The following is a 13545-nucleotide window of genomic DNA, read 5'->3' on the forward strand; positions in this document are numbered from 1 at the left end:
TTAAAACTAGGCAGGCTGCCAGCTCATGCATAGCCACGAGGCTGAAGGTAAAATTGAGTATTTGCAGCATGAGACTTGGTTTAACATCTCAATCAACCAGAGGACACATTGTAACAAGACAACACTCACTCCATACTACATTGAAGTGTGTGTCTTGATTTTACAAGCTCAAGTCATGGAATGAAGGGAATACAACAACTTGTATTTACATGGCACCATTACATAATATGTCCTGTTATAAGGGAACCACAGTGTCTAAGGGCTAGATAGTTGGAACTACAACAACTAATAATGCAATAGGGGAAATCAAAGATGCATGAGATGACAGAATAGGAGGAACACAGAACAGTTTGAGTCATGGACAGACATTGGAAGTCTGTGGTTGTTTTTCTTTGAGCAGAGGGGACTGAATGGAGGCATGATTGAAATGCATAAAATTATGAGAGGCATACACAGGGTAGACAGGAAGAACATTTCCTCTTGGTGGATTGATCAGTGACTAAGGAACATAGATTTAAAGTTAAGGGACAGAAAGGTTTAGAGGCAGTGAGGAAAATTTCTTTCACCCAGAGGGTGGTTGGGAACTTGGACCTCGCTGCCTTAAGGACAGTAGAAGCATAAATCCTTATAACATTTAAGCAGTGTTTAGATGCGCCATGCACTGCCAAGTGCTGGAAAATGGAATAATAGTTAGGTATTTCTTTTGGACCACCACAGACGTAATGAGCTGAATAGCTTTCTTCATTATGTAGACCTCTATTCACTTGATGATCTACCCCATTACAAAGAGACTGAAGCCGCCAAATCTGCAGTATTTTGTCAGCATCACATACCGCTTGCTTAGTTGACTTGCCTCCCGCCTTTAGATCTTTAAGCCTCTTTTCCTGTTTCTCATAAAGTTTCAGCAGTTCCTTTTGTTTCTGTTGGTACATCTTCTTAAAGGTATCTGGTTTAGGCACAAAATAAACAGGAATTAGAAGAGTCACATTCAGTTCCTCCTCAAAAAAGGAATCTACACGTGCACACAAATACTACACAAGTAGGTAGGATGGAGCTCTATGTTCCTTTAGGAGATGTATGTCACAAATTTACACACACATTTGAAAATCAGCTGCAAAACAGTGATGCTGTGAGCCCTGTAAGTGTATTGAGAAAGGGAAGACAAGGAAAACAACTGTGTGAAAAAAAAACAGAACTTAGTTTCCTTTGGGCATTGAGAATTTGTAGCAGAGGAAGCAAGCAATCCCTTTTGCATTTAACGTGACACGGGACATGAACAACATGATTCCTCAGAGCTTCTCTTTCCCACTAGTCAAACTTGAATTATTCACGTCAACTGTAACCATTCACCAATCCGAACACAAGTACTCTTTAAATCTGTGTGCGTAACATTTTTAATGTAATACAAAATTTCAAGGCGGTTCACACAAGTATAATCAGAAAAACAACGACACCAAGTTAAATGAGGAGACGAGGACACATTCCCACAAACTTGGTCAAAGCAGCATATTTGAAAAGTGAGTTCTGAAGAAAAGGTAAAATGGCCAAGAGGCTCAGATCTGAAAGCCCCAGCTGGCTGTAAAGGCAGAGTAAAGGAAACTGGAAATGAACAAGTAGTCAGAGCTTGAGGTAACAGGGTTCAAAGCCTAGAGAGTGAGAGAGGAGGGGAGGTAATGTCTAACAGTGATGTGCAGTGATATTTCCTTCAGATTATAACCCTGTTCCCTCATGTGCAGTTATTTACGATGAACTGCAATCTGTTATGCCTGTTTGGTATCACAGTCATCTTAACCAGTGGTATTCATCTAATTGGCACTGCATTGATGATTTAGACCTGAGTCTTGGGAGGTACCATAAGACAAGGAGAAGAAATAACCTGTTGAGTCTGCCGCACTATGGCCAATGTATTTCTCAACCCTATTCTCTTGCCTTCTTCCCAAAACACTATTCATGGTCCCTTTACTAATCAAGAACCTATCCATTTCAGACTTAAATACATTCTATGACTGGGCTTCCACAGCCTCCCTGACCTATCACCTTCATCCCCTCCCCCACTCACCTATCGTACTCTATGCTACTTTCTCCCCAGCCCCACCCTCCTCTCATTTATCGCTCCCCCTTCAGGCTCTCTGCCTGTATTCCTGATGAAGGGCTTTTGCCCAAAATGTCGATTTTACTGCTCCTCGGATGCTGTCCGAACTGCTGTGCTTTTCCAGCACCACTCTACTCCAGAATCTGGTATCCAGCATCTGCAGTCATTGTTTTTTCCACAGCCTCTGTTGAGGAATTTCACAGGTTAACCTCCCTCTGGGTGAAGAAAATCCTCCTCAGCTCAGTTCTAAAAGGTTCATCCCTTCACCCTGAGGGCCATACCCTCAGGTCCTAGTCTCTCCTGCTAGTGGAAACATCTTGTCCACATCCACTCTAGCCAGGCCTATTAGTATTCTGTAAGTGGCAAAGAGACTCTCCCCTCATTCTTCTAAACTCCACTGTATACAGACTCAGAGTTCACAATAGCTCTTCATCCCAGAATCATTCTTGTAAATTTTCTCTGGACCCCCTCCAATGCCAGCATTTCCTTCCTTTGAAACAAGGCCCAAAACTGGTCGCAATATTCCAAGTATGGTCTGACCACAGCCTTGTTCAACTTCAGCAGCTCTTGTATTCTAGCCCTCTTGAAATGAATGCTAACACTGCATTTGCCTTCTTAACTACCAAGTGAACCTGCACATTAATCTTAAAAGAAACTTGAACTAGAACTCCCCTGTCCCATTCCCATTTAAAGTCATTGAATCATAAAAAAGTACAGCATATAAATAGACCCTTCAGTCCAACTCGTCCATGCTGACCAGGTATCCTAAATTAATCTAGTCCTATTTGCCAGCACTTGGCATATCCCTCTAAACCTTTCCTGATGCCTTTTAAATGTTGTAATTGTACCAGCCTCCACTACTTCCTCTAGCAGCTCATTCCATACACACACCACCCTCTGCGTGAAAAAGTTGCTCCCTTTTAAATCTTTCCCCTCTCACCCTAAACGTATGCCCTCAAGTTCTGGACTTCCCCACTCCAGGAAAAAGACCCTGTATTTAGAAAATAATTCAGCTTTAGGCACATCCTATATAAAATCTGATATAAATCTTGCACATTATGGAAATATTAATGTGTACTCTCTCATCTCCAGTCAACCTCCTCACTGACTTTTGTCTGGTATTGCTTCGATTACTGGCTATTATTTACACATGAGAGAAGTTGAAGATCCAAAGCAAGATAAAGACAAGACATTGAAGGGTAGTGGTAAAACAAAGTTCTACATTTACACAAACACACACACACACAGGATGGTCCTTTACATTTATAGACCAGGTGCAGACTGGATGTCTGCTTTGTAGAACATTTCAGCTCAGTCTGCTCCATGACCCCAAACCTCTAGTTGCTTCACATCTCAATAAACTATCCTGTTTTCATGCTCCGATTTATCCGAGACCTGCTTCAGCAATCAATAAAGGCTGGTATAAACAGGAGGAACAGTATTTCATTTTGCAATTAGGCACTTTACAGTCTTCAGGACTTAATGCAGTGGAACAATTTCAGTCCATAAATTTGGTCTTCCATTTTGATATTTTTCTCCCCTTACCATCCAGTGCCTTGTTCTCATGGTTTTGCCTCCTTATACAAGTCAATTGTGGATCTATGCTTTGGTTCTTCTCTACAACCATTGCCACTAACTTTGTCTTTTGTTCTGTGACACCTCTGATTTCTAATCTCCCTTGCCCTCAAACATTTCCCTCTGTTCTACTGCTCTCTTATCTACAGTATAAAATCCACTTTCCTACCTCACTTCAGATCCACAGAAGACTCAAATTCAATTCAAAATATTTAATTTTGTTTCTTTCTCTACAGATGCTGTCAGATTTGAGTTTCTCCAGCACTTTGTTTTTGTTTTGATGCAATAGTTTCTATTTGAATTGCTGGGGTGCAGAAGGTTTGGGGTGGGGTAGGTGTTCAACTAATTAGTTTTCATCTCTGCAGTTGAGTGCGGAGTAAATGCATTATTAAGGCTTCACAACTATGAAATGGATTATTAGGCATTGTTTAGCAGTTTCATTCGTATATATATTAGTCAATGCAAACAGGCTGCTTGGCTGAATTAAACTTGAACATCTTCTCATCAAATGTTGAGCTACGTGTACTTCACCAAATGGCCATCAAACAATAATCAAGGCTTCTTGGGCCCCGCCTCTGCTCTATATTAAGCTGTTTACATTGTGTCAACGTCCTTCCTTAGTCAGTAATTCCAAGGGGAAAACGACTCAGCTTCTTGTTGGAAAAAAATCAAATGACAAAACAGAAAATACGAGAAGCACCAGCAAAAGAGAGAAACAGAGTTGATATCTGTTGATGGATGTCTGGCATTATCTGCTCTTCTTTCAGCATTGTCAGTGCTTTACAATTGTTTCCACATTTTTAATAAACACATTTACAATTTTGCTACATTTTTGTTTTGGCTGAAGTTCCTTTACATTTCCCTCTCGGGTGCAATTTCCTCCTGGCCAATTTGCATTGACTGAAATATGATCCTTTGCACCACAATGAATTGTTGATTTTTTTAAAATAGTGATCTCTGTGAAACTTTACATTTTTAAAAATAATTATCCCTGGGATGTTGGTGATACTGGCTAGGCCAGAATTTATTGTCCATCCATAACTGCCCTTTGAAGGGTGGTGGTGAACTGACTTTTTGACCATTGCAATCCATTTGAGATAAGAACAGCCGCAGCGCTGCCGGGGAGGGAGTCCCAGGATTTTGAACCAGTAACAAGGACAGAACAATTACATACTTTCAAGTCCTGATACTCAAAATGAAGGAGCAGATGTAGACTATTGTAATCATAGAGTCCTTTCTACCAATGAGCTCATGGCTGATCTGATAATCCTAAAGTCCACTTTCCATAACCCTTGATTCCTTTACTGAATAATCAGTATGTCTATCTCAGCCTCTACATCCCTGTGTTAAGAAATCACACAAATTTTTCTATCATTCCTGTTTTAACGCAGTAATCTCCTGTCCTAGCCTGCCCCTTAAGGAGAAACAACTTTTCTGCATCTCGTCTGACAAGTCCCAAACAATCTTATGTTTCTTGTTGTAGTTCTGTTTGCCGAGCTGAGAATTTGTGTTGCAGACGTTTTGTCCCCTGTCTAGGTGACACCCTCAGCGCTTGGGAGCCTCCTGTGAAGCACTTCTGTGATCTTTCCTCCGGCATTTATAGTGGTTTGAATCTGCCGGTTCCGGTTGTGAGTTCCAGCTGTCCGCTGCAGTGGTTGGTATATTGGGTCCAGGAATTCCCTGGCTGTTCTCTGTTTGGCTTGTCCGATAATAGTAGTGTTGTCCCAGTCGAATTCATGATGCTTGTCATCTGCGTGTGTGGCTACTAAGGATAGCTGGTCGTGTCGTTTCGTGGCTAGTTGGCCGAACAGAGAACAGCCAGGGAATTCCTAGAGGCATGGCACTCATCCACAGATTCAATCAATAAACACATCGACCTGGACCCAATATACCGACCACTGCAACGGACAACTGGAACTGACAACCAGAAGCGGCAGATTCAAACCGCTACAAATGCCGGAGGAAAGATCACAGAAGCGCTTCACAGGAGGCTCCCAAGCACTGAGGATGTCACCTAGACAGGGGACGAAACATCTGCAACACAAATTCCCAGCTCGGCGAACAGAACCACAACAACGAGCACCCGAGCTACAAATCTTCTCACAAACTTTGAAACTTATGTTTCAATATTATTGAGTAACTTGGAGGGGAACTTGCAGGGGATAGCTGTTTCCAACAGTTTGCTGCCTTTTTTGTTTTAGATTGCAGTGGGTGGGTTTGGACAATTAAGTCTCAGGTGCTTTGGTAAGTTTCTGCATTACATCTTGTAGACAGCACACACTGCTGCAACTGAGTGTCAATGATGGAAGGAGAGAATAAAGAATCATAGAATCCCTAAAGTGTGAAAACAGGCCATTTGGCCCAATGGGTCCACATCGACCCTCCAAAGATTAACCCATCCAGATCAATTCCCCTACCCTAAAACTGTACATTTACCCCTGACTAATGCACCTAACCTACAGATCCCTGAACACTATGGGCAATTTAGCATGGACAATCCAGCTAACTTGAAGATCTTTGGACTGTGGGAGGAAACTGGAGCACCCAGAGGAAACCCACACAGACACAGGTAGAATGTGCAAATTCCACACAGGCAGTCACCCGAGGCTGGGATACTTGTGGCAATCTAACAGACCACTTTGTCCTGGTGGATGTCAAGAGTTTTTTTCATTTTTGGAGGAGCTGCAGTCACCCATGCAACTCCAGGTTCATCATTTTTGAATCAAATGAGAGATTTTTCACCAGTTTTCTGAACATGCAATCCAATACACAGCACTTTCCCTGTTGTTGTTCCACTTACTGTAGTTCCCTCTGTAGTAAAAGAGCTTTTGAGCATCCAGATGAATAATATCTGTACAGACGTCATCCAGGAAGCCCTGGTCATGGGACACAATTAGTAGAGTTTTCTTCCAGGTTTGAAGGTAGCTGAGAATGACAGACAGTATGTAAGTACAGTTCAAAGTCACACAATGAAGAGTAGTTCAGATGGTCGTTGGGGTGACTCACTATATTACCATTTCAAATGATTTAAGCCCTCATCCAACTCCCTTTTGCCCTCTCACAATTCTACCACTGTTTTGTTCTTGACATGGGTGAGCAGTGTAAGTGAGAAAATTATAAGTCCCACAAAACGGGATAGTCTATTATTACTAATAACCAACCAATTTCGGAGAGCTTATACAAATGATGACAATTTAGTAGTCCAGTCGCAATTGATTTGATGAAACAGGTCTCTATTTGCCCAATTTTATTTCACACCAACAATCTCCAGTTTGCTTGGACATTGAATCATAAAGGTGACAGTGATGTTGACATTCAGAAGAAAGTCTTCATGTAAACTGCAGATCATGCAAATTCAAAAACACATACTGCACACCAACACTTTTTAATTTTAAAAAGTTTTGAACAGCTCAATGGGCACACAATTTAAATACTATTCCTGTTAGAAAGAAACTAATTCCAACTGTTGGCTTCATTTCATTGTCACGTTTTATAATTCTCACTGTCGGTGCTTGGTTGAAATTCAAAGGATAGAAGATCACTGCCACTGTTTTCAGATGAGCATTCAACTCACATACCCACTGTTGTAAGAGTGACTGATAATTCTGGAGCCACATTGAACACTCAGTCAAAATAGATATAAACCAAAGATTGTGTCACCCGCAGCAACTTGGGTTTAACGCTCTGGAAATATGGCCAGAGGCTAAAAACATTTATGGAGAGATTTTCTTATCCTTATACCTATAGATATCAGATTGATTGTCTCCCATGCAAGATCTGTGGATGGATGATCTGAGTTTAAACAGATTTGTGAATTGAGAGTTTGAAATTTTAAAATAGCACAGCAGATCTTTGAACCTGCACTATCTACATCATACTTACTTGTTAAGCCAAATGACTGCATTAAGGTCCAGATGGTTTGTGGGCTCATCCAACATCAATAATGTGGGTTCCATAAACAGGGCTCTGTAATGCACAGGGAACCACAATAAGGACCACATTGCAAAGCTTATCGTCGAAAAAAACCATCAGGCTTTCTGCTGTCACTTCCTTCAAATCACTATGCAGTAAAATTACTATGTTTGGTTCAGCAGATCAGCAAAGTCAGCAGACAAAAGATGCTTATTCTCTCCCTCATCTCCAGAAGCAATCCTAATTATATGCTGCTCCCATCCTCACCTTCCCAGAATTATTGTCCTCGTCTTCACACAGCTTCCATTCACATGAATCAGACACGATCTTTATCCTCTTTTTGCCTTCGCCAGGCCTGACTCAGACAGTGCTAACTCCATTTCCTTTCTATTCAGAGACAGACATTCACTCATCCCACCCATTCCAAAATGAAAACATACTTCCTCATGAATCCTGAACAGAAGCAGCTTCTCATCTTTCATACCTTTTATGCCCTATCATAGCATCAAGTACCATTGACCACCCCTTCCTTACCAGTTCTTTGCTTACCTAGCCAATGACACTCTCATTCGCCATCCTCCGGAGAATTTCTTAGTGGGCCGATTCTGCATCTCAGGAGTGAAGCCCAGACCAGCCAGGATTCGACGGGCTTTAGCTTCTGCTGCAGCAGCACCTGTAGCTCGCAGTTCCTCATATACCTACAAAAGACATACACAGCTAGTCACTATAGAGCTCTCAATATCAACTTCATAACAGACTGCACACTACTTACAAAGTTGGGAATTGCAGGAAGAGACAAACTGAATAGAGGATTGGGAGGATCCCATCCCATTTATTCCTCACAATTGTTCACAAAAAGTCTTCTCTGGGTGGTCCTCTCCCAATACATTGATTGGCAAAAAAAAACCCAACAATCATTAACCTACACCCAAGTCTCCTGAGATTATTTTAGAAAATAATCCACATTCAAAAAAGGTCACTCTATGTATGGCATCTCTAACAATACAATGCAGCTGTTCTTTGGTACTGCACAAATTTTTAATTCTACGCACAAGTCATGAAGGGAGGTTTGAACCATAATCTCATAACTGACTTTCAAATGTGTATGATAAAATCTGGAGGACCTTTCTTTAAAGTTGTTAATTTTTCATGTCATGTATCACTGACCAATATTTATCACCTGCCCCTAACTATTCCACAGAATTGGTGGTGAGCTGGTGTCTTAAACCACTGCAATCCTTGCAGTGCCAGGAAACCCACACTGCTGTAGGAAGAGAGTTCCAGAATTTGACCCAGTGATGGTGAAAGAATAGCAATATCACTCCAAGTCAGGATGGTGTATGATTCAGGAGGAGAATTTGCACATAGCGGTGTGACCACATATCTGCTGCTCTTGCCCTGTCAGATGGTAGAGGTCACCAGTTTGGAACGTGTTATTTAAGGCAGCTTGGGGAGTTACTGTCTGCTAGCTTCTGTGCAAGTCAGGGCAATTCAAATCATAGTTTGTCAACCAATCAGATTGGGAAGAAGCGGTTAGAAAGGTTGACTGTAGCCTAAATGCTCACCTTTTGCAGCCTCTCACCAGCTTGATCATCTCCCTTCTCTAAGAGAGCCTGAAGCTGCTTTTCTTCTTCCAAAAGTTTTAGCCGCTTCGTATCAGCTTTCAGAACAGCATCGACTGCTGCTGTGTCATCAGCCCTTACCTCTGAGGATAAAAGGTCCACAAAAAGTAGTCAGCTCAATGATCACTTTCATTAATACATGTTTCTGTATCTCGTATCTCTCCTTCCTCATTGTGTGTCAAACCTATTTCCCCCTTGCAGCAAGGCATGGGGATGGCTTTTACAAGGCTTCTACTTAAATGGTGCATATTCTTTACAACTCAATGTACGAGGCAGACATTTGGTGTAGAAGACACTACGTTTTAAATGATCTCAGAAAAAAAAAGGCACTGGCAACAAAGTTTTTTGGAATATACTGAAACATCAAGGGTGGTTAATACCCAGGTGGAACAAGCTACTGCAATACCCAAGCTGCTTGGGAAGGGTGTTAAGAAGTTTTCTTCCTATTCTTTGTTGGTATGTGTGTGTCACATGTTACAATCCTTGTGAAGGGGGTAATGAGTGGTCTTCTTGAACTGTTGCAATCAAGTAACTTTTCTATAGTGGGTTTAGAAGAGTAAAAGTTTGATCACAATGCTATGGGTCTGGAGTCACATGCAGGCTAGATCACACAGTAAATTTCCTTCCCTAAAAGATATTAGTGAGCCAGATAACTTATTTTTTATGACAATCAATGACAGCAATGGTGACCATGAAAACTAAGCCTAGCTTTTCAATTCCAGATTTATGAACCTAATTACGAGCTACTCTGGTGGGCTAAGAATTTACATCCCTCAGACACAGCCTAGTGGATTACTTGTCTGATGGTAATCAGCAGCAAGACCAAATTGATTTCTCTCGTTAACTGACCCCTGTCAAACTTGGCTTACCTTGTTCACAAAGCAGCACATCAATGTTAGGAGGTATATTCAGCACTCTGTTTTGGATGTGCTTTAGCAGTGTTGTCTTACCCTTGCTGATAAAGAGAAGGCACAAGGTTAGTGCAGTGTTCCTCTTATCATAGCCGGAAGACAAGAGGAGAAATCACACAGAAAACTGCATTCTCTTTGGTATTGTTTTAGTTTAATTTCTACTTTTTTTATAAATAGACAACCTTCCCGGACACAAAACAGCATAGGCTGACGCCATGGTCATATTTCCAGAAGCTTATAAACCCCCTGCATTAAATCAGCAAAAAAGCTGACACAAAGGATTTGGAAACAAGCTGACTGCCTCCAGTCATCAACAATGAAGCTCATTAAGACCTATTGTGCTAAAAAGAGAAGATACTTGTTTTACAGTTACCTCATCACCTCCCAATGGAAACTCTGATGGGTGAGGGTAAAGTTATACTGATAGCTTAATAACCTGCCAATTAGCCCACTGAGGTGAAATGCCTGTCCTTGTCACATGACCGAAATTATTGCATTTTAGTTTTGTCACTTGCCTCTCTAAGACATGCATTTGGGTGCAATGTTCCCTCCAACTTCCCTTTGTGAGCTGTGACTTGAAGTTTTCTGTGCATGTACACAATTAAAGAGGACACTACTTTTTACCTTAGGCGCAACACATTCCTGGCTTGTGAGAGACCACACACATTAGTTAATTCACTGGATGTGGGCTGTATATACTGCAATGCAAAGTGTTGCAGCTTTGTAAAGCAGGGCAGATGGTCCAGTGACTGATAAAAAGACCAAGGTCTTTAAAGCAGAACAAGACAGAAAATTGCCTTATTTTCCAACTTACCCATTGGGTCCAACTAGACCATATCGCCTACCAGCCACAATGAGTAGGTCAGCATTGATGAAGAGTTCTTTCCCATGAGCTGAAATGCTAAACCTCTCCAGCTGAAAAATGAAAGAGAGATTCAGGTCCATTTAAAAAGTATGCAGTTTCCAGAAAAAAAAACTGAGAAGAAGTTTTGCATTAGTTCAACACGCTTCTTCAAGTTCCAGTCGTGTACTGACGTTTACTGGCTACAAATTTTTCTTCCTCAACCTTTCTCTTCTCAGCTCATGAAATACACTAACAGGTATCAAGACCTCTGCAGGATCTTTACAAAAATTGTTATCTTTTGTGTAGGTATTGACAAACTATTCAACTACGGGGGAAAATTGCAGCACAGCCCAATTTTGCCTTCATTGACACCAGGCTGAACACCATCTCAAATAGGAACTACTGGATTGTAAGTCACAAGCAGAAAGTCAGTCTCTCCTCTCCAAACTTCAACTGCCTGATTGAGTGGGACTGCAGCCAAACATTAAGTCTCAACTACTGTACCAGCTAAAATGACACATTGCTAAATTCAAGAGTGATAGCTGCCAAAACGGCAAATGGCAAATCATAGTGGCCAATGGACTTCAATGCAGATAAATGTGAAGTGATTCACTTTGGGAAGAATAACAGGGAGGCAGAATACTACATCACTGGAACGATTCTTGGCAGTGTGGATGTGCAGAGGGATCTTGGAGCCTATGTACATAAATCCCTGACTGTTGCCACCCAGGTTGATACGGCTGTTAAGAAGGCATAAGGTGTGTTAGATTTTATTGGTAGAGGGATTGAGTTCCAGAGCCGTAACGTCATGCTGCAACTATACAAAACGCTAGTGTGGCCGCACTTGAAATATTGTGTACAGTTCTGGTCGCCCCATTACAGGAAGGATGTGGAAACATTGGAAAAGGTGCACAGGAGATTTACCAGGATGTTGTCTGGTCTGGAGGGAAGGTCTTATGAGGAAAACGTCAAGATTAGAGTGGTGCTGGAAAAGCAGGTCAGGCAGCATCTGAGGAGCAGGAAAATCCACGTTTTGGGCAAAAGCCCTTCATCAGGAATGAGGCTGGGAACCTCAGTGGAGGAGAGATAAATGGGAGGGGGTGGGGCGGGGGAGAAGGTAGCTGAGAGTGCAATAGGTGGATGGAGGTGGGGGTGAAGTTCATAAGTCAGAGAGGAGGGTGGAGCAGAAAGGTGGGAAGGAAGATCGACAGGTGGAACAGGTCATGACGGTGGTGCTGAGCTGGAATGTTGGAACTGGGGTAAAGTGGGGGAGGGGAAATGACTAAGCGGGTGAAGTCCACATTGATGCCATGGGGTTGAAGGGTCCTGAGGCGGTAAATGAGGCGTTCTTCCTCCAGGCATCGGGTGGTGAGGGAGTGGCGGTGGAGGCCACCCAGGACCTGCATGTACTCAGCAGAGTGGGAAGGGGAGTTGAAATGTTCAGCCATGAGGCAGTGGGGGTTGATTGGTGCAGGTGTCCCAGAGATGTTCTATGAAGTGCTCTGCAAGAAGGCATCTGGTCTCCCCAATAGAGAGGATGCCGCATTGGGAGCAACAGATACCATAAATGACACGTGTGCAAGAACAGATGAAACTTTGATGGATGTGGAAGGCTCCTTTGGGGCCTTGGACAGAAGTGAGGGAGGTGGTTTTGCAATTCCTGTAGGAAGGTGCCGAGAGAGGAGGATGGGTTGTTGGGGTCGTGGATTGACGAGGTAGATCACGGAGGACGTCTTTGCAGAAAGTGGATAGGGTTGGGGAGGGAAATACATCCCTGGTGGTGGGATCCGTTTGGAGATGGCAGAAATGTTGGCGGATGATGCAAATTATGCGGAGGTTGGTGGGGTGAAGGTGAGGACCAGGGGGTTCTGTCCTTCTTGTGGTTGGAGGGGTGGGGTTCGAAGACAGAAATGCAGGACAAGGATGAGATGCGTTGGAGCACATCTTCAACCACATATCTTGACTATAAATCTTTAATTGCCAGCATCTGCAATATCCACTTCTGGAAAGACTGAGAGACTCGGGTCTATTCTCACTGGAAAGAAGGCGGCTAAAGAGGGGATTTGATAGAGACATACAAGATGATAAGAGGATTAGATAGGGTAGACAGTGAAAGTTCTTTTCCTAGGATGATGACATCAGCTTGTAAGAGGGCGCATAGCTATAAATTGAGGGGTGATAGCTTTAAGACAGATGTCAGAGGGAGGTTCTTTACTCAGAGAGAGTGGTAAGAGTGTGGAATACCCTGCCTGCTAATGTAGTTAACTCAGCCATATTTGGCAGATTAGGCATCCTTGGATAAACACATGGATGATGATGGGATAGTGTAGGGGGATGGGTTTAGATTAGTTCACAGGTCAGTACTGAGGGCCAAAGGGCCTGTTCTGCGCTCTATTGTTCAAGGTTCTAAGACAAACTGCACAAAACCGTGCAGCATTATCAAAGAAGTCAAAATGTGATAAAGCTGTGAGACAAGTGCTTCAGCGGTCAGCTTTCATCTAGGTGATTTGTATCTTTCCAACAGGCTTGTGGCACCACAGGAAATTAGGACAGAAGTAATTATTTAAAAGAGGAAAATTCAAATTAAAT

The 13545-nt window shown here is 42.4% G+C and overlaps 1 protein-coding gene across 6 annotated transcripts in view; it reads right to left on the reverse strand.

Moving 5' to 3' along the window:
• The window catches only part of abcf1 (ATP-binding cassette, sub-family F (GCN20), member 1), an 82181-nt gene that overhangs the window by 13782 nt on the left and 54854 nt on the right, over window positions 1-13545 (reverse strand). For all 6 annotated transcript variants that reach the window (XM_072550165.1, XM_072550167.1, XM_072550166.1 and 3 more), the window contains 7 exons: window positions 10927-11027; window positions 10071-10156; window positions 9145-9284; window positions 8129-8277; window positions 7550-7633; window positions 6468-6592; window positions 834-946 (listed from right to left, as the gene is read on the reverse strand). In XM_072550165.1, coding sequence (XP_072406266.1) covers window positions 834-946; window positions 6468-6592; window positions 7550-7633; window positions 8129-8277; window positions 9145-9284; window positions 10071-10156; window positions 10927-11027 — 798 coding nt within the window. The remainder of the gene's footprint in view (window positions 1-833; window positions 947-6467; window positions 6593-7549; window positions 7634-8128; window positions 8278-9144; window positions 9285-10070; window positions 10157-10926; window positions 11028-13545) is intronic.

Source organism: Chiloscyllium punctatum, chromosome 30 (assembly GCF_047496795.1).
Source record: "Chiloscyllium punctatum isolate Juve2018m chromosome 30, sChiPun1.3, whole genome shotgun sequence".
Taxonomy (NCBI): Eukaryota; Metazoa; Chordata; class Chondrichthyes; order Orectolobiformes; family Hemiscylliidae; genus Chiloscyllium; species Chiloscyllium punctatum.